This window comes from Oncorhynchus nerka, linkage group LG15, assembly GCF_034236695.1.
Source record: "Oncorhynchus nerka isolate Pitt River linkage group LG15, Oner_Uvic_2.0, whole genome shotgun sequence".
Lineage (NCBI taxonomy): Eukaryota > Metazoa > Chordata > Actinopteri > Salmoniformes > Salmonidae > Oncorhynchus > Oncorhynchus nerka.
The window spans coordinates 95,615,917-95,643,494 of record NC_088410.1 but is presented as its reverse complement, the minus strand read 5'-3'; the positions used below and the strand labels follow the sequence as shown (position 1 = coordinate 95,643,494).

Sequence of the window (27,578 nt, the reverse complement as noted above, 5' to 3'; positions counted from 1 at the left end):
TGAAACACACCGTAGACTTACCTTGACTCTCCTGTCTACCCTTAATTAACACACTGTAGACTTACCTTGACTCTCCTGTCTACCCTTAACACACTATAGACTTACCCTGACTCACCTGTCTACCCTTAACACACTGTAGACTTACCCTGACTCTCCTGTCTACCCTTAACACACTATAGACTTACCCTGTCTCTCCTGTCTACCCTTAACACACTATAGACTTACCCTGACTCTCCTGTCTACCCTTAATTAACACACTGTAGACTTACCCTGACTCTCCTGTCTACCCTTAATTAACACACTGTAGACTTACCCTGACTCTCCTGTCTACCCTTAATTAACACACTGTAGACTTACCCTGACTCTCCTGTCTACCCTTAATTAACACACTGTAGACTTACCCTGACTCTCCTGTCTACCCTTAATTAACACACTGTAGACTTACCCTGACTCTCCTGTCTACCCTTAATTAACACACTGTAGACTTACCCTGACTCTCCTGTCTACCCTTAATTAACACACTGTAGACTTACCCTGACTCTCCTGTCTACCCTTAACACACTGTGGACTTACCCTGACTCTCCTGTCTACCCTTAACACACTATAGACTTACCTTGACTCTCCTGTCTACCCTTAATTAACACACTGTAGACTTACCCTGACTCTCCCATCTACCCTTAATTAACACACCGTAGACTTACCTTGACTCTCCTGTCTACCCTTAACACACTGTAGATGTACCCTGACTTTCCTGTCTACCCTTAACACACTATAGACTTACCCTGACTCTCCCGTCTACCCTTAACACACTATAGACTTACCCTGACTCTCCTGTCTACCCTTAACACACTGTAGATGTACCCTGACTTTCCTGTCTACCCTTAACACACTGTAGACTTACCTTGACTCTCCTGTCTACCCTTAACACACTATAGACTTACCCTGACTCTCCTGTCTACCCTTAACACACTGTAGATGTACCCTGACTTTCCTGTCTACCCTTAACACACTGTAGATTTACCCTGACTCTCCCATCTACCCTTAACACACTATAGACTTACCCTGACTCTCCTGTCTACCCTTAACACACTGTAGATTTACCCTGACTCTCCCATCTACCCTAACCCCCTGTGCTGGTTTACCCTGACTCTCCCATCTACCCTTACCTACTGTGCTGGTTTACCCTGACTCTCCCATCTACCCTTAACCCCCTGTGCTGGTTTACCCTGACTCTCCCATCTACCCTTAACCCCCTGTGCTGGTTTACCCTGACTCTCCCATCTACCCTTAACCCCCTGTGTTGGTTATGTGCTCACTGCTAGCCCTTCTCTACTGTAGAACCTGTGTATAATCTATGTCGATTTCTCTTTGTGTTACAGCCTGTCTGTCTGTAATGTGTAGTGGTCTGTAAAGCCTGTCTGTCTGTCAGTCTGTAATGTGTAGTGGTCTGTAAAGCCTGTCAGTCTGTATAGTGTAGTGGTCTGTAAAGCCTGTCTGTCTGTCAGTCTGTAATGTGTAGTGGTCTGTAAAGCCTGTCAGTCTGTACAGTGTAGTGGTCTGTAAAGCCTGTCTCTTTGTCTGTCTGTATAGTGTAGTGGTCTGTAAAGCCTGTCCGTCTGTCTGTCTGTATAGTGTAGTGGTCTGTAAAGCCTGTCTGTCTGTCAGTCTGTATAGTGTAGTGGTCTGTAAAGCCTGTCTGTCTGTCAGTCTGTATAGTGTAGTGGTCTGTAAAGCCTGTCTGTCTGTCAGTCTGTATAGTGTAGTGGTCTGTAAAGCCTGTCTGTCTGTATAGTGTAGTGGTCTGTAAAGCCTGTCTGTCTGTCAGTCTGTATAGTGTAGTGGTCTGTAAAGCCTGTCTGTCTGTCTGTCAGTCTGTATAGTGTAGTGGTCTGTAAAGCCTGTCTCTTTGTCTGTCTGTATAGTGTAGTGGTCTGTAAAGCCTGTCCGTCTGTCTGTCAGTCTGTATAGTGTAGTGGTCTGTAAAGCCTGTCTGTCTGTCAGTCTGTACAGTGTAGTGGTCTGTAAAGCCTGTCCGTCTGTCAGTCTGTATAGTGTAGTGGTCTGTAAAGCCTGTCAGTCTGTATAGTGTAGTGGTCTGTAAAGCCTGTCTGTCTGTCTGTCAGTCTGTATAGTGTAGTGGTCTGTAAAGCCTGTCTGTCTGTCAGTCTGTATAGTGTAGTGGTCTGTAAAGCCTGTCTGTCTGTCAGTCTGTACAGTGTAGTGGTCTGTAAAGCCTGTCCATCTGTCTGTCTGTATAGTGTAGTGGTCTGTAAAGCCTGTCCATCTGTCTGTCTGTATAGTGTAGTGGTCTGTAAAGCCTGTCCATCTGTCTGTCTGTATAGTGTAGTGGTCTGGAGCTGTCCAGGGTACCTCGGTGGTGGTTCTATCCAGTGGCGGTTCTATCCAGTGGCGGTTCTATCCAGTGGCGGTTCTATCCAGTGGCGGTTCTAGCTTGTATGGCTCCTCCCCCTTCGGCAGGGGGTTCGCATCATTCTCCACTAACTGTCATTTCTATTCAGACATTTGGAACAACACAAATAAATAATCATAACATTTAAAACGATATAAATATATACAAAAAGGTAACAAAGACAAATTGGTGGTGATGACTGGTTTTATATTATTCTTTAATGACTCTTCGCACAAACCAGAAAATACTGCAACAATGTGTCTGTGAAACTATATATTAACGGTATTATGAATGAATGGTGGTTTATTTGGTAGCATTTCGTAGTGTGACTGATTTGACTAATTGCATTCATATTGTACAAAGTTAGAGATGCGCTATTTGATAGATTCCCCCGCTCCCCCTACCTCTGGCTTCCAGTGGGGAGACCTGAGGTCAACCTACCCCCTCTCCCCTACCTCGGGCTTCCAGTGGGGAGACCTGAGGTCATCCTAGTCATCCTACCCCCCCCCCCCCCCGCCCCATCTCGTACTACTGAGTGGGAGACCTTCCCAGGCAGTAGCCAGCCTAGCTCACAAACTAGAATCAGGGCTCCGACTCCGACAAAATCAATTGACCCACAGTCCCACACTGACGTGAGCAAAATGAGCGATAGAAAACCGGTCGAGCAAATGTCACCATTCTGATTTTTTTCGTGCGGGCGCCCCGTGTCGCCCCCGGCAAGCTGCCACCCTGGACGGCTTGCCACCCTGGACGGCTTGCCACCCTGGACCTCTACCTAAATCCACCACTGGCTGTATATCTACATTCTTATCTACATTTAGTAGATACAAGTCACTTTTCTAAGTAAATAAAGGTTTTCGATATGAAAGAAGTAAGCAAAGCAGAAAGAAAAGAAAAAGACAAATCTCCCAGTGAACAACGTGTTCTGAGATCAACATGTGATACAGTTCCTATAGTAACGGTGTTCCGGTGAAGGTCATAGGAACAGAGCCTTCAGAGCGTCTTCATTTTGAAGGCGTAGTTTAAACTCAGCGGTCCTATTGGCTCATTCCCTTTTTTTTAGATGGCTAATGGACTCTAACCAATAACGTTCTGTCCGTGGGATCGATTGTTCCCCCCGGATCGATTGTTCCCATCGATTGTTCACCTCAAACCTGTAAATCTCTTTATTCACCTCCTCCTCCTCTATACAAACCAACGGGACTATGTCCCCATATGGAGCCCTATTGCCTATACTTAGCATGACTTTTAACCAGAGCGTTATGGGCCCTTGTCAAAACGATTGCACTATATAAGGACGAGGGTTCCATTAGAGATGCCTTGTCCCTTCTCCATAATGATCACTCCTCCTCCACTTCCTTAATGCCCATTTTAACCTTTGACCCCCTCACGTCTAACAGGCAGCATGCCTCCATCGATCCTGATCCTCTAACCAAATGACATAATGACTGGACATACATACGGAGCTATGCACGCTTACTAACAGACAGTAGTGCTATTACTGGTTATTTATAGACAGACAGTAGTGATATTACTGGTTATTAACATATAGACAGTAGTGATATTACTGGTTATTAACATATAGACAGTAGTGTTATTACTAGTTATTTACAGACATATATTACTGGTTATTTATAGACAGACAGTAGTGATATTACTGGTTATTTATAGACAGACAGTAGTGATATTACTGGTTATTTATAGACAGACAGTAGTGATATTACTGGTTATTTATAGACAGACAGTAGTGATATTACTGGTTATTTATAGACAGACAGTAGTGATATTACTGGTTATTTATAGACAGACAGTAGTGTTATTACTGGTTATTTATAGACAGACAGTAGTGATATTACTGGTTATTTATAGACAGACAGTAGCGATATTACTGGTTATTTATAGACAGACAGTAGTGATATTACTGGTTATTTATAGACAGACAGTAGCGATATTACTGGTTACTTATAGACAGACAGTAGTGATATTACTAGTTCTGGACTTAAAAGTATATTCTTAATGGAGAGTCTCTATAAAATACTTCTTAGTCCTGGACTGGCCTCCATATTTGTTTGGGAAACTGGCCCCTAGTCTCTCGACTGAGTGATTCGTATTATTCAGTCAGTACCCAGCAGGAGCAGTTTTACACTGTGTTTCTCCTAAATCAGATTATCGTTGGATAGGGAGCCCAGCCCAGTCAACTGCTCAGTCAGCCCAGGTTTTCCAGAGTTCCTGCCAAAATAAATACAGCCAATGAAAAGTGAAATGTCAGTTTTCTATATTTTTTTATTTTTATATCTGACTCACACGATGTTCCGTTAAAAGAAAACCCCCGTTGTAAAATACTGATAAAATATGCTATCAGATAATGTAAGTAAAGCTGCAACAATATATTTAGATCCCATTCAGATTTCAGTTTTCCGTTGATTCTCGGGCTATGTAGCTTTTTCAAATGTTTATTTATTTTTTACCACATAGTCTAACCGAACATAAGCTTTACAGCCGTGAGGCTTGACCCTTTTGACAGCTGCACAACACAACTGTGTTTGATATCTTTTCTCTGGGGCCACATTCCCCAACCCGTTGGGTCCCATTTCGCTTTTTTAAAAACATAACGGGACAAAGCCTCGGTTCCCTTTTATAGCTTTCACATAGAAGATTGGACTTCTGAGGACAAGGAAAAGGCGGATCAGACTGCCAAGTGAAAGAGAAACTGTGTGGTAAATCCTTCACTAAAGGCCTGATAAAAAGACTTCCTGGAGTTGTAATGTTGACTTCTGTGGTATTTAGGCCTTTCCTTTTACTGGTTCTCAACTCAAACTGTATCATTCCACACACCTGTCTCCCTGGTGCTGCTCAATTACTTGTCTGTTTGTCGACGGGATGCTTTAGTCTGTCTTTGTGTCTGTTTGTCGACGAGATGCTTTAGTCTGTCTTTGTGTCTGTTTGTCGACAAGATGCATTAGTCTGTCTTTGTGTCTGTTTGTCGACAAGATGCATTAGTCTGTCTTTGTGTCTGTTTGTCGACGCGATGCTTTAGTCTGTCTTTGTGTCTGTTTGTCGACGCGATGCTTTAGTCTATCTTTGTGTCTGTTTGTCTACGAGATGCTTTAGTCTGTCTTTGTGTCTGTTTGTCGACGCGATGCTTTAGTCTGTCTTTGTGTCTGTTTGTCTACGAGATGCTTTAGTCTGTCTTTGTGTCTGTTTGTCGACGAGATGCTTTAGTCTGTCTTTGTGTCTGTTTGTCGACAAGATGCATTAGTCTGTCTTTGTGTCTGTTTGTCGACAAGATGCATTAGTCTGTCTTTGTGTCTGTTTGTCTACGAGATGCTTTAGTCTGTCTTTGTGTCTGTTTGTCTACGAGATGCTTTAGTCTGTCTTTGTGTCTGTTTGTCGACGCAATGCTTTAGTCTGTCTTTGTGTCTGTTTGTCTACGCAATGCTTTAGTCTGTCTTTGTGTCTGTTTGTCTACGAGATGCTTTAGTCTGTCTTTGTGTCTGTTTGTCTACGAGATGTCACATCATTGATTTCTCTGTCGTTGTTTCCAAGGATTTGATGGCTAGTAATGTTTTCCGACACATCCGCCGTCTCTGTGTTTGTCTTTGAGCGTCTCCCTGTATGTTGACCTTTCAACTAACACAGGTCACTGCCAATCCTCTCCTCTCCGTCTCACACCGCCGCATGTTGGACTGGAACATAGCTGTAGCTGTTTAGTGTGTTTGCCTGTTTTTAAATGTTTTATTATTTGATTTGTATCTGATATTTTTTCACACAGTTTGTTGAAACAAAGTTACATTTTCGCACCACGTGCACGTTCAATTACCTCTTCTTTCTATATTTCACCATTACACTATTTCACCATTACACTATTTCACTATGACACTATTACACTATTACACTATTACACTATTTCACTATTACACCATTACACTATTACACTATTACACTAGTTCACTATTACACTATTACACTATTACACTATTACACTATTACACTATTACACTATTACACTATTACACTATTTCACCATTACACTATTACACTATTACACTATTACACTATTACACTATTTCACCATTACACTATTACACTATTACACTATTACACTATTACACTATTACACTATTTCACTATTACACTATTACACCATTACACTATTACACTATTACACTATTACACTATTACACTATTTCACTATTACACTATTTCACCATTACACTATTACACTATTACACTATTTCACTATTACACTATTTCACCATTACACTATTACACTATTACACTATTACACTATTACACTATTACACTATTACACTATTACACTATTTCACTATTACACTATTACACTATTACACTATTACACTATTACACTATTACACTATTACACTATTACACTATTACACTATTACACTATTTCACTATTACACTATTACACTATTACACTATTACACTATTTCACTATTACACTATTTCACCATTACACTATTACACTATTACACTATTTTACACTATTACACTTATTTCACCATTACACTTATTACACTATTACACTATTACACTATTACACTATTACACTATTACACTATTACACTATTTCACCATTACACTATTACACTATTACACTATTACACTATTACACTATTACACTATTACACTATTACACTATTACACTATTACACTATTACACTATTACACTATTACACTATTTCACTATTACACTATTTCACCATTACACTATTACACTATTTCACTATTACACTATTACACCATTACACTATTACACTATTACACTATTACACTATTACACTATTTCACCATTACACTATTACACTATTACACTATTTCACTATTTCACTATTTCACTATTACACTATTTCACCATTACACTATTACACTATTACACTATTTCACTATTACACTATTTCACCATTACACTATTACACTATTACACTATTTCACCATTACACTATTTCACTATTACACTATTTCACCATTACACTATTACACTATTACACCATTACACTATTACACTATTTCACTATTACACTATTACACCATTACACTATTACACCATTACACTATTACACTATTACACTATTACACTATTTCACCATTACACTATTACACTATTACACTATTACACCATTACACTATTACACTATTACACTATTTCACTATTACACTATTACCATTACACTATTACACTATTTCACCACTATTACACTATTACACCATTACACTATTACACCATTACACTACACTATTACACTATTACACTATTACACTATTTCACCATTACACTATTACACTATTACACCATTACACTATTACACTATTACACTATTTCACCATTACACCATTACACTATTACACTATTACACTATTACACTATTTCACTATTACACTATTACACTATTACACTATTACACTATTTCACCATTACACTATTACACTATTACACTATTACACTATACCTGAATTGTATGCAGACACACCCCTCACATTCCTGAGGGAGTAAATCCCATTGAAGCAGAAGCAAGATGAACGCTAGACTGCTCTGTTTACGTGCTTCCTGAGCAGCAAAATCTGCTGCATTAGAGTAACACAAGAGATCTGCTAAGATGTTACCTCATGTTTCTCTTCCTACCAGACACATGGGCTTAGTCTTTATCTCTTTATGGGGGAGAAGACACAGACAGACACATGGGCCTAGTCTTTATCTCTTTATGGGGGAGAAGACACAGACACAGACAGACACATGGGCCTAGTCTTTATCTCTTTATGGGGGAGAAGACACAGACACACACATGGGCCTAGTCTTTATCTCTTTATGGGGGAGAAGACACAGACAGACACATGGGCCTAGTCTTTATCTCTTTATGGGGGAGAAGACACAGACACAGACACATGGGCCTAGTCTTTATCTGGGCTTTTTATCTCTTTATGGGGGAGAAGACACAGACACAGACACACACATGGGCCTAGTCTTTATCTCTTTATGGGGGAGAAGACACAGACACAGACACACACATGGGCCTAGTCTTTATCTCTTTATGGGGGAGAAGACACAGACACAGACACACACATGGGCCTAGTCTTTATCTCTTTATGGGGGAGAAGACACAGACACAGACATGGGCCTAGTCTTTATCTCTTTATGGGGGAGAAGACACAGACACAGACAGACACATGGGCCTAGTCTTTATCTCTTTATGGGGGAGAAGACACAGACACACACATGGGCCTAGTCTTTATCTCTTTATGGGGGAGAAGACACAGACAGACACATGGGCCTAGTCTTTATCTCTTTATGGGGGAGAAGACACAGACACAGACACACACATGGGCCTAGTCTTTATCTCTTTATGGGGGAGAAGACACAGACACACACATGGGCCTAGTCTTTATCTCTTTATGGGGGAGAAGACACAGACACAGACAGACACATGGGCCTAGTCTTTATCTCTTTATGGGGGAGAAGACACAGACACAGACAGACACACACACACAGACACACACACACAGACACACACACACACACACAGACAGACACACACAGACAGACACACACACAGACACACAGACCGACCGACACACAGACACACAGACCGACCGACAGACAGACAGACAGACAGACAGACAGACAGACAGACAGACAGACACAGACACACACTGCTCTCTCTGACAGGGAGGAGGGCAGCTCGTCCCTCCCTTTACGACAAACTAAGGGACATTACACTCATCATGTGTTTTCCATTAAATCAATAGCCACTTAGGCTACATTTTATTACAACAAGGATGAGAGAACACTAAAGGAGATGAGCTTAGAGAGAGACTGTGGTCAATATACAGTACACACGCACACGCACAGACACGCACGCACACACACACACACACACACGCACACGCACACGCACAGACACACACACACACACACACACACACACACACACACACACACACACACACACACACACACACACACACACACAGTCTACTTCTAATAACTGTTATCCCATGATGCCTTGCTGCAGGTTTCTCGGTGGACTCTGCTAACGACATAACGAGCCATGGGGAGCTGACCTTCGTGGCAGGGGCTCCGCGAGCCAATCACACGGGAGCGGTTGTGCTACTGCGTAAAGACAACGTGTACCGCCTGGTGCCACAGCACATCCTGTGGGGAGAGGAGCTGGGTTCTTCCTTCGGGTACTCTGTGGCCACGGCTGATCTCAACAGTGATGGGTGAGAGACACATCTACTGCTACTATTGATAGCAGTGTACAGGAATGCATACACAGTTAGTCTGTAGCCATAGTTACCATGGCTCAACAGTGATGGGTGAGAGACACATCTACTGCTACTATTGATAGCAGTGTACAGGAATGCATACACAGTTAGTCTGTAGCCATAGTTACCATGGCTCAACAGTGATGGGTGAGAGACACATCTACTGCTACTACTGCTACTATTGATAGCAGTGTACAGGAATGCATACACAGTTAGTCTGTAGCCATAGTTACCATGGCTCAACAGTGATGGGTGAGAGACACATCTACTGCTACTACTGCTACTATTGATAGCAGTGTACAGGAATGCATACACATTTAGTCTGTAGCCATAGTTACCATGGCTCAACAGTGATGGGTGAGAGACACATCTACTGCTACTACTGCTACTATTGATAGCAGTGTACAGGAATGCATACACAGTTAGTCTGTAGCCATAGTTACCATGGCTCAACAGTGATGGGTGAGAGACACATCTACTGCTACTACTGCTACTATTGATAGCAGTGTACAGGAATGCATACACAGTTAGTCTGTAGCCATAGTTACCATGGCTCAACAGTGATGGGTGAGAGACACATCTACTGCTACTATTGATAGCAGTGTACAGGAATGCATACACTGTTAGTCTGTAGCCATAGTTACCATGGCTCAACAGTGATGGGTGAGAGACACATCTACTGCTACTACTGCTACTATTGATAGCAGTGTACAGGAATGCATACACAGTTAGTCTGTAGCCATAGTTACCATGGCTCAACAGTGATGGGTGAGAGACACATCTACTGCTACTACTGCTACTATTGATAGCAGTGTACGGGAATGCATACACAGTTAGTCTGTAGCCATAGTTACCATGGCTCAACAGTGATGGGTGAGAGACACATCTACTGCTACTACTGCTACTATTGATAGCAGTGTACGGGAATGCATACACAGTTAGTCTGTAGCCATAGTTACCATGGCTCAACAGTGATGGGTGAGAGACACATCTACTGCTACTACTGCTACTATTGATAGCAGTGTACAGGAATGCATACACAGTTAGTCTGTAGCCATAGTTACCATGGCTCAACAGTGATGGGTGAGAGACACATCTACTGCTACTATTGATAGCAGTGTACATGAATGAATACACAGTTAGTCTGTAGCCATAGTTACCATGGCTCAACAGTGATGGGTGAGTAAGGTTGCAAAACCCAGGATAAAAAACATACAGTATATTTACATTTATTGTAGCTTAGAACCTATTTTATATTATCTAAGGTTTTTGTGTTGTGCCGGCCATCTTGAATACAGGGTGGGTGTCACGTTTTGTACCAAATGGTCAAATCTAATCAAATTTTATTTGTCACATACACATGGTTAGCAGATGTTAATGCGAGTGTAGCGAAATGCTTGTGCTTCTAGTTCCGACAATGCAGTAATAACCAACGAGTAATCTAACCTAACAATTTCACAACAGCTACTTTATACACACAAGTGTAAAGGGATGAAGAATATGTACATAAAGATATATGAATGAGTGATGGTACAAGAACGGCATAGGCAAGATGCAGTAGATGGTATCGAGTACAGTATATACATATACATATGAGATGAGTATGTAAACAAAGTGGCATAGTTTAAAGTGGCTAGTGATACATGTATTACATAAAGATGCAGTAGATGGTATAGAGTACAGTATATACATAAGAGATGAGTAATGTAGGGTATGTAAACATTATATTAAGTGGCATTGTTTAAAGTGGCTAGTGATACATTTTTTTGCATGTATGGCAGCAGCCACTCAATGTTAGTGGTGGCTGTTTAACAGTCTGATGGCCTTGAGATAGAAGCTGTTTTTCAGTCTCTCGGTCCCCACTTTGATGCACCTGTACTGACCTCGCCTTCTGGATGATAGCGGGGTGAACAGGCAGTGGCTTGGGTGGTTGTTGTCCTTGATGATCTTTATGGCCTTCCTGTAACATCGGGTGGTGTAGGTGTCCTGGAGGGCAGATAGTTTGCCCCTGGTGATGCGTTGTGCAGACCCCACTACCCTCTGGAGAGCCTTACTGTTGTGGGCGGAGCAGTTGCCGTACCAGGCGGTGATACAGCCAGACAGGATGCTCTTGATTGTGCATCTGTAAAAGTTTGTGAGTGCTTTTGGTGACAAGCCAAATTTCTTCAGGCTCCTGAGGTTGAAGAGGTGCTGCTGTGCCTTCTTCACTACGCTGTCTGTGTGGGTGAACCAATTCAGTTTGTCCTTGATGTGTACGCCAAGGAACTTAAAACTTTCTACCCTCTCCACCACTGTCCCATCGATGTGGATAGGGAGGTGCTCCCTCTGCTGTTTCCTGAAGTCCACGATCATCTCCTTTGTTTTGTTGATGTTGAGGAAGAGGTTATTTTCCTGACACCACACTCCGAGGGCCCTCACCTCCCCCCTGTAGGCCGTCTCGTCGCTGTTGGTAATCAAGCCTACCACTGTTGTGTCGTCCGCAAACTTGATGATTGAGTTGGAGGCGTGCATGGCCACGCAGTCGTGGGTGAACAGGGAGTACAGGAGAGGGCTCAGAATGCACCCTTGTGAGGCCCCAGTGTTGAGGATCAGCGGGGTGGAGATGTTGTTACCTACCCTCATCACCTTGGGGGCGGCCCGTCAGGAAGTCCAGTACCCAGTTGCACAGGGCGGGTCAAGACCCAGGGTCTCGAGCTTGATGACGAGTTTGGAGGGTACTATGGTGTTAAATGCTGAGCTGTAGTCGATGAACAGCATTCTCACATAGGTATTCCTCTTGTCCAGATGGGTTAGGGCAGTGTGCAGTGTGGTTGAGATCGCATCGTCTGTGGACCTATTGGGGTGGTAAGCAAATTGGAGTGGGTCTAGGGTGTCAGGTAGGTTGGAGGTGATATGGTCCTTGACTCGTCTCTCAAAGCACTTCATGATGACGGAAGTGAGTGCTACGGGGCGGTAGTCGTTTAGCTCAGTTACCTTAGCTTTCTTGGAAACAGGAACAATGGTGGCCCTCTTGAAGCATGTGGGAACAGCAGACTGGGATGAGGCTTGAATTAATATGTCCGTAAACACACCAGCCAGCTGGTCTGCACATGCTCTGAGGACGCGGCTGGGGATGCCGTCTGAGCCTGCAGCCTTGCGAGGGTTACCACGTTTAAATGTTGTACTCACGTCACCTGCAGTGAAGGAGAGTCCGCAGGTTTTGGTAGCGGGCCGTGTCAGTGGCACTGTATTGTCCTCAAAGCGAGCAAAGAAGTTGTTTAGTCTGTGTGGGAGCAAGACATCCTGGTCTGCGTTGGGGCTGGTTTTCTTTTTGTAATCTGTGATTGACTGTAGACCCTGCCACACACCTCTTGTGTCTGATCCGTTGAATTGCGAATCTATTTTGTCTCTATACTGACGCTTAGCTTGTTTGATTGCCTTGCGGAGGGCATAGCTACACTGTTTGTATTCGGTCATGTTTCCGGTCACCTTGCCCTGGTTAAAAGCAGTGATTCGTGCATCCACAAATCAAACATTTTTTACTTGAATGAGAGTACCCACTGGTCACACACACTGATCGAATCAGTGTTGTTCTTTCACCTAACCCTACCAGCCGTCCCCTAACCCTACCACCCCTCCCCTAACCCAACCACCTGTCCCCTAATTGGAGTAAACTAATGGACAACAACACTTAGGCGCTTACTTCCAGCTTATACATGCTATATACATTTTACGGACACAGTATATTTTACATTAGTTATCTTGACGTTTTTTAAAATATATTTAGTCCCGGCCTTCAGCTTCCCTCAACCTCAACTCTTCCCATCTATGTCTGAACACCATCCAGTTTAAACACCATCCAGTTTAAACACCATCCAGTTTAAACACCATCCAGAACACCATCCACTTTAAACACCATCAGGTTTAAACACCATCCAGTTTAAACACCATCCAGTTTAAACACCATCCAGTTTAAACACCATCCAGAACACCATCCAGTTTAAACACCATCCAGAACACCATCCAGTTTACATTTTTCTATTAGACATATCTTTTTTTCAACTGTGCTGTGATGTTTCACAAAATGTTATTTCAATTCACTTTACATTTAAATGGTGTACCGGGTAAATTGCAGTGTTCTTACTTTAGGTCCATTCTATCCATTCTATATCTATGATTGAAATGACACCCCATCTTGTTTTCAGGAACATGTTGTGTCACTCTCAACCGAGGGTGTTACCACAAAACAAAAAACCTTAGATGATGTGAAATAGGTTGCAAGCAACAGCATCTGTGAATATGAAAATATAGGAGTTTAGACATTTTTTTAGGTAATTTATGTTATAGGTTTAAAAATAACAAAATGTCTTATTTTAAGAAATAATACAATAGTTTGACAACCCTGTTTGTAAGCTTTTAAATGATATCAACTAAATTTTTTATCATTTCCAGTGATGAACACATGTCTCATGGTATGCTGGGGTTTGCAAAATGACTAAATGTTTTAGCATTCAGGTCTAAAAAGTAACTTTCTGACCAAACATGTTTGGAAAAAAATGGAAAGGAATGCTGTCAAGAAAGTGATTGAATTGAAAATAATTTGTGAAACTTCAAACTACCTGCCCTCTCTCTCAGCTGGACAGACCTGATAGTGGGAGCTCCCAACTATTTTGACAGGAAGACAGAGATCGGAGGTGCTGTGTACATCTTCCTCAACCGATTCGGTAACTGGGAGTACGCTCAGCCAATCAGGCTCAACGGAACTCATGACTCCATGTTTGGACTGACCGTCAACAATGTGGGAGACCTGGACCGGGACGGATATGATGGTGAGGATCGACTCGGTCAAGTTAAACTTTATTTAACGTGCATTCATTTACAATTGACTGCATGAAGGGACTGAGTGGACAGAGGGGACTGAGTAACTGTTTAAAAAAAATACAGTACCAGTCAAAAGTTTGGACCCACCTAGTCATTCAAGGGGTTTTTCTTTATTTTTTTTACAATTTTCTACATTATGGAATAATGTGTGCAAAGCTGTCATCGTGGTAAAGGGTGGCTACTTTGAAGAATCTCAAATATAAAATATTTTTTGATTGGTTTAACACTTTTCTTGGTTACTACATGATTCCATATGTGTTATTTCATAGTTTCGATGTCTTCATTATTATTCTACAATATAGAATTTTTTTTTTTTAAATTAAGAAAAACCCTTGAATCAGTAGGTGTGTCCAATCTATGACTGCTTCTGCATTTTCTGTGTCTCAAAAGGCACCCTATTCCCTATGTAGTGCCCTATTTTATTTATGTATTATTTATTCAACCTTTATTTAACCAGGAAGGGCTCATTGGGATTTAATATCTCTTTTTCAAGAGCGTCCTGGCCAAGATATTCAGCACCAAGTCATTACAAAAATGACAGACAAACAACACCAATAAGAGCCCTATGGTCCCTGGAGCCCTATGGTCCCTGGAGCCCTATGGTCCCTGGAGCCTTATGGTCCCTGGAGCCCTATGATCCCTGGAGCCTTATGGTCCCTGGAGCCCTATGGTCCATGGAGCCCTATGGTCCCTGGAGCCTTATGGTCCCTGGAGCCCTATGGTCCCTGGAGCCTTATGGTCCCTGGAGCCCTATGGTCCCTGGAGCCTTATGGTCCCTGGAGCCCTATGGTCCCTGGAGCCTTATGGTCCCTGGAGCCCTATAGTCCCTGGAGCCCTATGGTCCCTGGAGCCCTATGGTCCCTGGAGCCGTTATGGTCCCTGGAGCCCTATGATCCCTGGAGCCCTATGGTCCATGGAGCCCTATGATCCCTGGAGCCCTATGGTCCCTGGAGCCCTATGATCCCTGGAGCCATATAGTCCCTGGAGCCCTATGATCCCTGGAGCCCTATAGTCCCTGGAGCCCTATGGTCCCTGGAACCCTACGGTCCCTGGAACCCTACGGTCCCTGGAGCTCTATGGTCCCTGGAGACGTACAGTCCCTGGAGCCCTATAGTCCCTGGAGCCCTATAGTCCCTGGAGCCCTATGGTCCCTGGAGCCCTATAGTCCCTGGAGCCCTATAGTCCCTGGAGCCCTATGGTCCCTGGAGCCCTATAGTCCCTGGAGCCCTATAGTCCCTGGAGCCCTATGGTCCCTGGAGCCCTATGGTCCCTGGAGCCCTATGGTCCCTGGAGCCCTATAGTCCCTGGAACCCTATGGTCCCTGAAGCCTTATGGTACCTGCAGCCCTATAGTCCCTGGAGCCCTATGGTCCCTGGAGCCTTACAGTCCCTGGAGCCCTATGGTCCCTGGAGCCCTATGGTCCCTGGAGCCTTACAGTCCCTGGAGCCTTATGGTCCCTGGAGCCTTATGGTCCCTGGAGCCCTATGGTCCCTGGAGCCTTATGGTCCCTGGAGCCCTATGGTCCCTGGAGCCCTATGGTCCCTGGAGCCTTATGGTCCCTGGAGCCCTATGGTCCCTGGAGCCTTATGGTCCCTGGAGCCCTATAGTCCCTGGAGCCCTATGGTCCCTGGAGCCCTATGGTCCCTGGAGCCTTATGGTCCCTGGAGCCCTATGATCCCTGGAGCCCTATGGTCCATGGAGCCCTATGATCCCTGGAGCCCTATGGTCCCTGGAGCCCTATGATCCCTGGAGCCCTATAGTCCCTGGAGCCCTATGATCCCTGGAGCCCTATGATCCCTGGAGCCCTATGGTCCCTGGAGCCCTATAGTCCCTGGAGCCCTATAGTCCCTGGAGCCCTATGGTCCCTGGAGCCCTATAGTCCCTGGAGCCCTATAGTCCCTGGAGCCCTATAGTCCCTGGAGCCCTATGGTCCCTGGAGCCCTATGGTCCCTGGAGCCCTATGGTCCCTGGAGCCCTATGGTCCCTGGAGCCCTATAGTCCCTGGAGCCCTATAGTCCCTGGAACCCTATGGTCCCTGAAGCCTTATGGTACCTGCAGCCCTATAGTCCCTGGAGCCCTATGGTCCCTGGAGCCTTACAGTCCCTGGAGCCCTATGGTCCCTGGAGACCTATGGTCCCTGGAGCCCTATGGTCCCTGGAGCCTTACAGTCCCTGGAGCCCTATGGTCCCTGGAGACTTATGGTCCCTGGAGCCCTATGGTCCCTGGAGCCTTACGGTCCCTGGAGCCCTATGGTCCCTGGAGCCTTATGGTCCCTGGAGCCCTATGGTCCCTGGAGCCCTATAGTCCCTGGAGCCCTATGGTCCCTGGAGCCCTATGGTCCCTGGAGCCTTATGGTCCCTGGAGCCCTATGATCCCTGGAGCCCTATGGTCCATGGAGCCCTATGATCCCTGGAGCCCTATGGTCCCTGGAGCCCTATGATCCCTGGAGCCCTATAGTCCCTGGAGCCCTATAGTCCCTGGAGCCCTATAGTCCCTGGAGCCCTATAGTCCCTGGAGCCCTATGGTCCCTGGAGCCTTACAGTCCCTGGAGCCCTATGGTCCCTGGAGACCTATGGTCCCTGAAGCCTTATGGTACCTGCAGCCCTATAGTCCCTGGAGCCCTATGGTCCCTGGAGCCTTACAGTCCCTGGAGCCCTATGGTCCCTGGAGACCTATGGTCCCTGGAGCCCTATGGTCCCTGGAGCCTTACAGTCCCTGGAGCCTTATGGTCCCTGGAGCCTTATGGTCCCTGGAGCCCTATGGTCCCTGGAGCCTTACAGTCCCTGGAGCCCTATGGTCCCTGGAGCCCTATAGTCCCTGGAGCCCTATGGTCACTGCAGCCCTATGGTCCCTGCAGCCTTACAGTCCCTGGAGCCCTATGGTACCTGGAGACCTATGGTCCCTGGAGCCCTATAGTCCCTGGAGCCCTATGGTCCCTGGAGCCCTATGGTCCCTGGAGCCCTATGGTCCCTGGAGCTCTATGGTCCCTGGAGCCCTATGGTCCCTGGAGCCCTATGGTCCCTGGAGCCCTGTGGTACCTGGAGCGCTATGGTCCCTGCAGCCCTATGGTCCCTGGAGACCTATGGTCCCTGGAGACCTATGGTACCTGGAGCCCTACGGTCCCTGGAGCCCAATGGTACCTGGAGACCTATGGTCCCTGGAGACCTATGGTCCCTGGTCAAAAGTCATATACTATACTGTATAGAGAATAGTGTATAATTTCAGACATCTTTTAAAATATATTTATTTATTTAACCTTTATTTAACTATATAGTGAATGTTGAAACATCAACTGTCCTGAGAGAAATCATAAATCCTGCATACTGCCATTGCCAGTAAAGTAAGTCAGAACCCCCCCAGGGGCTGGAGCCTGATCTCCTATATCTAATGTATGTCAATCTGTGTATCTGTCCAGACATCGCTGTGGGGGCTCCGTTCGATGGAGATGGGAAAGTGTTCATCTTCCGAGGCTCGTCCTCGGGCATCGACACCAAGCCTGCACAGGTGAGAATTTGAATTCACACGAAAAGCTTTATTGTCCATCCACCCCCCGATAATTGACGTAGTTTATACTCTGCCCTCTCAGATCCTGGAAGGGGTGAACGAGGGGGTGAAACGGTTTGGCTACTCCATCTCAGGCGGCCTGGACATCGATGGGAACCTGTACCCTGACCTGGCAGTAGGCTCTCTCGGCGATAAGATGGTTCTGTACAGGTCTCGCCCCGTCATTCACGTGACGCGGGATGTATCCATCGAACCTCAGCACTATATTGACTTGGAGCAACACAACTGCAAGGGGAGAGATGGAGTGTGGTAGGTTGCATTCACATAGGTAGGTTGCATTCACATAGGTAGGTTGCATTCACATAGGTAGGTTGCATTCAAATAGGTAGGTTGCATTCACATAGGTAGGTTGCATTCACATAGGTAGGTTGCATTCACATAGGTAGGTTGCATTCACATAGGTAGGTTGCATTCACATAGGTAGGTTGCATTCAAATAGGTAGGTTGCATTCACATAGGTAGGTTGCATTCACATAGGTAGGTTGCATTCACATAGGTAGGTTGCATTCACATAGGTAGGTTGCATTCACATAAGTAGGTTGCATTCACATAGGTAGGTTGCATTCACATAGGTAGGTTGCATTCACATAGGTAGGTTGCATTCACTTTTCTTTTTTTGTGTTCATATAGCCTGGTTGCCAGTCCTTTTTTGTGTGTTCATATAGCCTGGTTGCCAGTCCTTTTTTGTGTGTTCATATAGCCTGGTTGCCAGTCCTTTTTTGTGTTCATATAGCCTGGTTGCCAGTCCTTTTTTGTGTTCATATAGCCTGGTTGCCAGTCCTTTTTTGTGTTCATATAGCCTGGTTGCCAGTCTTTTTTTGTGTTCATATAGCCTGGTTGCCAGTCTTTTTTTGTGTTCATATAGCCTGGTTGCCAGTCTTTTTTTGTGTTCATATAGCCTGGTTGCCAGTCCTTTTTTTGTGTACATATAGCCTGGTTGCCAGTCTTTTTTTGTGTTCATATAGCTTGGTTGCCAGTCTTTTTTTGTGTTCATATAGCCTGGTTGCCAGTCTTTTTTTGTGTTCATATAGCCTGGTTGCCAGTCCTTTTTTTGTGTACATATAGTCTGGTTGCCAGTTTTTTTTTGTGTTCATATAGCCTGGTTGCCAGTCCTTTTTTTTGTGTTCATATAGCCTGGTTGCCAGTCCTTTTTTGTGTTCATATAGCCTGGTTTTCAGTCCTTTTTTGTGTTCATATAGCCTGGTTGCCAGTCTTTTTTTGTGTTCATATAGCCTGGTTGCCAGTCCTTTTTTGTGTTCATATAGCCTGGTTGCCAGTCCTTTTTTTGTGTTCATATAGCCTGGTTGCCAGTCTACTTTTCACCTTCTGCTAACCGTGAAAGAGTTAGTGAAAGCAGAAAAAGACTGGCAACCAGGCTATTGTGTTTCTGCTGTTGAGAATTAAACACAGGCCTCGGTCAACTCTGTTGTTTTCTGTCATCAGTGTGGAGGTCAAAGTGTGCTTCACCTATACTGCATATCCAGAGTCATACTCACCAAACATCAGTAAGTTACATCTCTGTTTAGAAACACTTCTTTTTTCTTTGTTTTTTACTCCAGTCACTCTGTGCTTCAAATGAGCTGAGCTGTTCCCTTGGTGTGCTGACATTTCCCCTCCCTCCGTCCTTAATTAAATGAGCTGAGCTGTTCCCTTGGTGTGCTGACATTTCCCCTCCCTCCGTCCTTCCCCTCTAGCCCTGGTTCTACTCTTCGAGGCTGACACCGAGCGCAGGAAGCTGGGCCTGCCCCACCGTGTTAGCTTCTTGGGTCGGAGTGCACAGGAGGCGGAGTACACACACACTGATGAGGTGGAGTTGAAGGGTCAACGCCATCCCGCCTGCCGGAGCGCCACCTTCCAATTACACGTAAAGGGCTGACAGTCGAGAACTGATGTTTGTTGTTATTGTGTTTGTTGTTGTTGTGTTGTTGTGTTGTTGTGTTGTTGTTGGTGTTGTTGTTGTGTTGTTGTTGGTGTTGTTGTTGTGTTGTTGTTGGTGTTGTTGTGTTGTTGGTGTTGGTTTTTTGTGTTGGTGTTGTTGTTGTGTTGTTGTTGGTGTTGTTGTTGGTGTTGTTGTAGGTGTTGTTGGTGTTGTTGTTGTTGTTGTTGTTGTTGTGTTGTTGGTGTTGTTGTTGTTGTTGTTGATGTGTTGTTGTGTTGTTGGTGATGTTGTTGGTGTTGTTGTTGTTGTTGTTTGTTGTTTTTGTTGTGTTGTTGTTGTTGTTGTGTTGTTGGTGTTGTTGTTGTGTTGTTGTGTTGTTGGTGTTGTTGTTGTGTTGTTGGTGTTGTTGTAGGTGTTGTTGATGTGTTGTTGGTGTTGTTGTTGTTGTGTTGTTGGTGTTGTTGGTGTTGTTGGTGTTGTTGTTGTTGTTGTGTTGTTTGTGTTGTTGTTGTGTTGTTGGTGTTCTTTGGTGTTGTTGTTGGTGTTGTTGTGTTGTTGGTGTTGTTGTTGTGTTGTTGGTGTTGTTGTGTTGTTGTGTTGTTGGTGTTGTTGTTGTTGTGTTGTTGTTGGTGTTGTTGTTGTGTTGTTGTTGTTGTTGTTGTTGTGTTGTTGTTGTTGTTGTGTTGTTGTGTTGTTGTTGGTGTTGTTGTTGTGTTGTTGTAGGTGTTGTTGATGTTGATGTGTTGTTGGTGTTGTTGTTGGTGTTGTTGTTGTGTTGTTGCTGTTGTTGTTGTGTTGTTGTGTTTACATTTACATTTAAGTCATTTAGCAGACGCTCTTATCCAGAGCGACTTACAAATTGGTGCATTCACCTTATGACATCCAGTGGAGCAGCCACTTTACAATAGTGCATCTAAATCTTTTAAGGGGGGTGAGAAGGATTACTTTATCCTATCCTAGGTATTCCTTAAAGAGGTGGGGTTTCAGGTGTCTCCGGAAGGTGGTGATTGACTCCGCTGTCCTGGCGTCGTGAGGGAGTTTGTTCCACCATTGGGGGGCCAGAGCAGCGAACAGTTTTGACTGGGCTGAGCGGGAACTGTACTTCCTCAGTGGTAGGGAGGCGAGCAGGCCAGAGGTGGATGAACGCAGTGCCCTTGTTTGGGTGTAGGGCCTGATCAGAGCCTGGAGGTAGTGAGGTGCCGTTCCCCTCACAGCTCCGTAGGCAAGCACCATGGTCTTGTAGCGGATGCGAGCTTCAACTGGAAGCCAGTGGAGAGAGCGGAGGAGCGGGGTGACGTGAGAGAACTTGGGAAGGTTGAACACCAGACGGGCTGCGGCGTTCTGGATGAGTTGTAGGGGTTTAATGGCACAGGCAGGGAGCCCAGCCAACAGCGAGTTGCAGTAATCCAGACGGGAGATGACAAGTGCCTGGATTAGGACCTGCGCCGCTTCCTGTGTGAGGCAGGGTCGTACTCTGCGGATGTTGTAGAGCATGAACCTACAGGAACGGGCCACCGCCTTGATGTTAGTTGAGAACGACAGGGTGTTGTCCAGGATCACGCCAAGGTTCTTAGCGCTCTGGGAGGAGGACACAGTGGAGTTGTCAACCGTGATGGCGAGATCATGGAACGGGCAGTCCTTCCCGGGAGGAAGAGCAGCTCCGTCTTGCCGAGGTTCAGCTTGAGGTGGTGATCCGTCATCCACACTGATATGTCTGCCAGACATGCAGAGATGCGATTCGCCACCTGGTCATCAGAAGGGGAAAGGAGAAGATTAATTGTGTGTCGTCTGCATAGCAATGATAGGAGAGACCATGTGAGGTTATGACAGAGCCAAGTGACTTGGTGTATAGCGAGAATAGGAGAGGGCCTAGAACAGAACCCTGGGGGACACCAGTGGTGAGAGCACGTGGTGAGGAGACGGATTCTCGCCACGCCACCTGGTAGGAGCGACCTGTCAGGTAGGACGCAATCCAAGCGTGGGCCGCGCCGGAGATGCCCAACTCGGAGAGGGTGGAGAGGAGGATCTGATGGTTCACAGTATCGAAGGCAGCCGATAGGTCTAGAAGGATGAGAGCAGAGGAGAGAGAGTTAGCTTTAGCAGTGCGGAGCGCCTCCGTGATACAGAGAAGAGCAGTCTCAGTTGAATGACTAGTCTTGAAACCTGACTGATTTGGATCAAGAAGGTCATTCTGAGAGAGATAGCGGGAGAGCTGGCCAAGGACGGCACGTTCAAGGGTTTTGGAGAGAAAAGAAAGAAGGGATACTGGTCTGTAGTTGTTGACATCGGAGGGATCGAGTGTAGGTTTTTTCAGAAGGGGTGCAACTCTCGCTCTCTTGAAGACGGAAGGGACGTAGCCAGCGGTCAGGGATGAGTTGATGAGCGAGGTGAGGTAAGGGAGAAGGTCTCCGGAAATGGTCTGGAGAAGAGAGGAGGGGATAGGGTCAAGCGGGCAGGTTGTTGGGCGGCCGGCCGTCACAAGACGCGAGATTTCATCTGGAGAGAGAGGGAGAAAGAGGTCAGAGCACAGGGTAGGGCAGTGTGAGCAGATCCAGCGGTGTCGTTTGACTTAGCAAACGAGGATCGGATGTCGTCGGCCTTCTTTTCAAAATGGTTGATGAAGTCATCTGCAGAGAGGGAGGAGGGGGAGGGGAGGGGGATTCAGGAGGGAGGAGAAGGTGGCAAAGAGCTTCCTAGGGTTAGAGGCAGATGCTTGGAATTTAGAGTGGTAGAAAGTGGCTTTAGCAGCAGCGACAGAAGAGGAAAATGTAGAGAGGAGGGAGTGAAAGGATGCCAGGTCCGCAGGAGGCGAGTTTTCCTCCATTTCCGCTCGGCTGCCCGGAGCCCTGTTCTGTGAGCTCGCAATGAGTCGTCGAGCCACGGAGCGGGAGGGAGGACCGAGCCGGCCTGGAGGATAGGGGACATAGAGAGTCAAAGGATGCAGAAAGGGAGGAGAGGAGGGTTGAGGAGGCAGAATCAGGAGATAGGTTGGAGAAGGTTTGAGCAGAGGGAAGAGATGATAGGATGGAAGAGGAGAGAGTAGCGGGGGAGAGAGAGCGAACGTTGGGACGGCGCGATACCATCCGAGTAGGGGCAGTGTGGGAAGTGTTGGATGAGAGCGAGAGGGAAAAGGATACAAGGTAGTGGTCGGAGACTTGGAGGGGAGTTGCAATGAGGTTAGTGGAAGAACAGCATCTAGTAAAGATGAGGTCGAGCGTATTGCCTGCCTTGTGAGTAGGGGGGAAGGTGAGAGGGAGAGGTCAAAAGAGGAGAGGAGTGGAAAGAAGGAGGCAGAGAGGAATGAGTCAAAGGTAGACGTGGGGAGGTTAAAGTCGCCCGGAACTGTGAGAGGTGAGCCGTCCTCAGGAAAGGAGCTTATCAAGGCATCAAGCTCATTGATGAACTCTCCGAGGGAACCTGGAGGGCGATAAATGATAAGGATGTTAAGCTTGAAAGGGCTGGTAACTGTGACAGCATGGAATTCAAAGGAGGCGATAGACAGATGGGTAAGGGGAGAAAGAGAGAATGACCACTTGGGAGAGATGAGGATCCCGGTGCCACCACCCCGCTGACCAGAAGCTCTCAGGGTGTGCGAGAACACGTGGGCGGACGAAGAGAGAGCAGTAGGAGTAGCAGTGTTATCTGTGGTGATCCATGTTTCCGTCAGTGCCAAGAAGTCGAGGGACTGGAGGGAGGCATAGGCTGAGATGAACTCTGCCTTGTTGGCCGCAGATCGGCAGTTCCAGAGGCTACCGGAGACCTGGAACTCCACGTGGGTCGTGCGCGCTGGGACCACCAGATTAGGGTGGCCACGGCCACGCGGTGTGGAGCGTTTGTATGGTCTGTGCAGAGAGGAGAGAACAGGGATAGACAGACACATAGTTGACAGGCTACAGAAGAGGCTACGCTAATGCAAAGGAGATTGGAATGACAAGTGGACGACACGTCTCGAATGTTCAGAAAGTTGAGCTTACGTAGCAAGAATCTTATTGACTAAAATGATTAAAAATGATACAGTACTGCTGAAGTAGGCTAGGTGGCAGTGGCTGCGTTGTTGACTTTGTAGGCTAGCTGGCAGTGGCTGCGTTGTTGATTACGTTACGTTGCGTTAAAAGAACGACAATAGCTGGCTAGGTAACCTAGAAAATCGCTCTAGACTACACAATTATCTTTGATACAGAGACGGCTATGTAGCTAGCTATGTAGCTAGCTAAGATCAAACAAATCAAACCGTTGTACTGTAATGAAATGAAATGAAAATGTCATACTACCTGTGGAGCGAGGCGGAATGCGACCGGGTTGTTGAGTTCTAATCGGTAGACGTTGGCTAGCTGTTAGCTAGCTAGCAGTGTCTCCTACGTTAAGGACGACAAATAGCTGGCTGCGTTGTTGATTCAGGGGCTAGCTGGCTAGCTAGCTAGCAGTGTTGATTACGTTACGTTGCGTTAAAAGAACGACAATAGCTGGCTAGGTAACCTAGAAAATCGCTCTAGACTACACAATTATCTACACAATTATCTTTGATACAGAGACGGCTATGTAGCTAGCTATGTAGACGGTGGGCGTTAGCTAGCTGGCTAGCTGCTGGGCAGATACGTTAGGACGACGAAATACGATAATTACGCAATTATCTTTGATACAAAGACGGCTATGTAGCTAGCTAAGAAGAAATTGCTAAGATTAGACAAATCAAACCGTTGTACTATAATGAAATGTAATGAAATGTAATGAAAAGTTATACTACCTGCAGACCGAAGTGCAGACCGAAGTGCGGATGTGTTGTTGTTGTTGTGTTGTTGTTGTGTTGTTGTGTTGTTGTTGTGTTGTTGTAGGTGATGTTGATGTTGATGTGTTGTTGGTGTTGTTGTTGTGTTGTTGTGTTGTTGTTGTGTTGTTGTTGTGTTGTTGTGTTGTTGGTGTTGTTGTTGTGTTGTTGTGTTGTTGTTGTTGTTGTTGTTGTGTTGTTGTTGTGTTTTTGTAGGTGTTGTTGATGTTGATGTGTTGTTGGTGTTGTTGTTGGTGTTGTTGTTGTGTTGTTGCTGTGTTGTTGGTGTTGTTGTTGGTGTTGTTGTTGTTGTGTTGTAGGTGTTGTTGATGTGTTGTTGGTGTTGTTGTTGTTGTGGTGTTGTTGGTGTTGTTGTTGGTTTTGTTGTTGTGTTGTTGCTGTTGTTGCTGTGTTGTTGGTGTTGTTGTTGGTGTTGTTGTTGTGTTGTTGGTGTTGTTGTTGGTGTTGTTGTTGTGTTGTTGGTGTTGTTGTTGTTGTTGTAGGTGTTGGCGTTTTGTGTTGGTGTTGTTGTTGTGTTGTTGTGTTGTTGTGTTGTTGGTGTTGTTGTTGTTGTGTTGTTGTGTTGTTGGTGTTGGCGTTTTGTGTTGGTGTTGTTGTGTTGTTGTGTTGTTGTAGTTGTGTTGTTGTGTTGTTGTTGTTGTTGTGTTGTTGTTGTGTTGTTGTGTTGTTGTTGGTGTTGTTGTTGTTGTGTTGTTGTGTTGTTGTTGTTGTTGTGTTGTTGTTGTGTTGTTGTAGGTGTTGTTGATGTTGATGTGTTGTTGTGTTGTTGTTGTTGTTGTTGTTGTGTTGTTGCTGTTGTTGCTGTGTTGTTGGTGTTGGTGTTGTTGTTGTGTTGTTGTTGTTGTTGTTGTGTTGTAGGTGTTGTTGATGTGTTGTTGGTGTTGTTGTTGTTGTGTTGTTGTGTTGTTGGTGTTGTTGTTGTGTTGTTGTTGTGTTGTTGCTGTTGTTGCTGTGTTGTTGGTGTTGGTGTTGTTGTTGTTGTTGTTTGTGTTGTTGTTGGTGTGTTGTTGTGTTGTTGTTGTTGTTGTTGTTGTTGTTGTTGTGTTGTTGTAGGTGTTGTTGATGTTGATGTGTTGTTGGTGTTGTTGTTGGTGTTGTTGTTGTGTTGTTGCTGTTGTTGTTGTGTTGTTGTGTTTACATTTACATTTAAGTCATTTAGCAGACGCTCTTATCCAGAGCGACTTACAAATTGTGCATTCACCTTATGACATCCAGTGGAGCAGCCACTTTACAATAGTGCATCTAAATCTTTTAAGTTGAAGGATTACTTTTGTGTCCTATCCTAGGTATTCCTTGATGTTTCAGTGTGTTGATTGATTTATCCTATCCTAGGTATTCTTAAAGTCTGTCTCCGGAAGGTGGTGATTGTAGGTGTCCTGGCGTTTTCGTGAGGGTGTTTGTTCCACCATTGGGGGCCAGAGCAGCGAACAGTTTTGACTGGGCTGAGCGTTGTATGTGTTGTTGGTGTTGTTGTTGGTGTTGTTGTTGTGTTGTTGCTGTTGTTGCTGTGTTGTTGGTGTTGTTGTTGGTGTTGTTGTTGTGTTGTTGTTGTTGTTGTGTTGTAGGTGTTGTTGATGTGTTGATGGTGTTGTTGTTGTTGTGTTGTTGTTGTTGATGTGTTGTTGGTGTTGTTGTTGTTGTTGGTGTTGGCGTTTTGTTTGGTGTTGTTGTTGTTGTTGTTGTTTGTTGTTGTTGTGTTGTTGTTGTTGTGTTGTTGTGTTGTTGTTGTTGTGTTGTTGTGTTGTTGTTGTTGATGTGTTGTTGTGTTGTTGTTGTTGTGTTGGTTGTTGTTGTTGTGTTGTTGATGTGTTGTTGGTGTTGTTGTGTTGTTGTTGTGTTGTTGTTGTGTTGTTGTGTTGTTGTTGTTGTTGTTGTTGTGTTGTTGTGTTGTTGTTGTTGTTGATGTGTTGTTGGTGTTGTTGTTGGTGTTGTTGTTGTGTTGTTGATGTGTTGTTGGTGTTGTTGGTGTTGTTGTTGGTGTTGTTGTTGTTGTGTTGTTGTTGTTGTTGTTGTTGGTGTTGTTGATGTGTTGTTGATGTTGTTGTTGTTGTGTTGTTGTTGGTGTTGTTGTTGTGTTGATGTGTTGTTGGTGTTGTTGTTGGTGTTGTTGTTGGGCGTTTTTGTTTGTGTTGTTGTTGTTGATGTGTTGTTGTGTTGTTGTTGTTGGTGTTGTTGTTGTTGTTGTTGTTGTTTGTTGGTGTTGTGGTGTTGTTGATGTGTTGATGGTGTTGTTGTTGTGTTGTTGTTGTGTTGTTGGTGTTGTTGTTGTTGTGTGTTGTTTGTTGTTGTTGTAGGTGTTGTGTTGTTGGTGTTTTGTTTGTTGTTGTTGTTGGTGTTGTTGTGTTTGTTGTTGTTGTTTGTTGTGTTGTTGTGTTGTTGTTGTGTTGTTGTGTTGTTGTGTGTTGTTGGTGTTGTGTTGTTGGTGTTGTTGTTGTTGTGTTGTTGGTGTTGTTGATGTGTTGTTGGTGTTGTTGTTGTTGTGTTGTTGTTGTTGTTGTTGTTGATGTGTTGTTGGTGTGTTGTTGGTGTTGTTGTGTTGTTGTTGTGTTGTTGCTGTTGTTGTGTTGTTGTTGTTGTTGTGGTTGTAGGTGCTGTTGATGTGTTGTTGGTGTTGTTGTTGTTGTGTTGTTGTGTTGTTGTTGTTGATGTGTTGTTGGTGTTGTTGTTGGTGTTGTTGTTGTGTTGTTGGTGTTGTTGTTGTTGTTGTTGTTGTTGTGTTGTTGTAGGTGTTGTTGATGTTGATGTGTTGTTGGTGTTGTTGTTGTGTTGTTGCTGTTGTTGCTGTGTTGTTGCTG

General features: G+C 45.0%; 1 protein-coding gene across 2 annotated transcripts in view; it reads left to right on the top strand.

Moving 5' to 3' along the window:
• LOC115124234 (integrin alpha-7-like) overlaps window positions 1-27,578 on the top strand; it is a 122,557-nt gene that overhangs the window by 40,903 nt on the left and 54,076 nt on the right. For both annotated transcript variants that reach the window (XM_065002073.1, XM_065002074.1), the window contains exons 5-10: window positions 9,442-9,649; window positions 14,309-14,502; window positions 17,970-18,058; window positions 18,141-18,367; window positions 19,562-19,623; window positions 19,813-19,982. In XM_065002073.1, coding sequence (XP_064858145.1) covers window positions 9,442-9,649; window positions 14,309-14,502; window positions 17,970-18,058; window positions 18,141-18,367; window positions 19,562-19,623; window positions 19,813-19,982 — 950 coding nt within the window. The remainder of the gene's footprint in view (window positions 1-9,441; window positions 9,650-14,308; window positions 14,503-17,969; window positions 18,059-18,140; window positions 18,368-19,561; window positions 19,624-19,812; window positions 19,983-27,578) is intronic.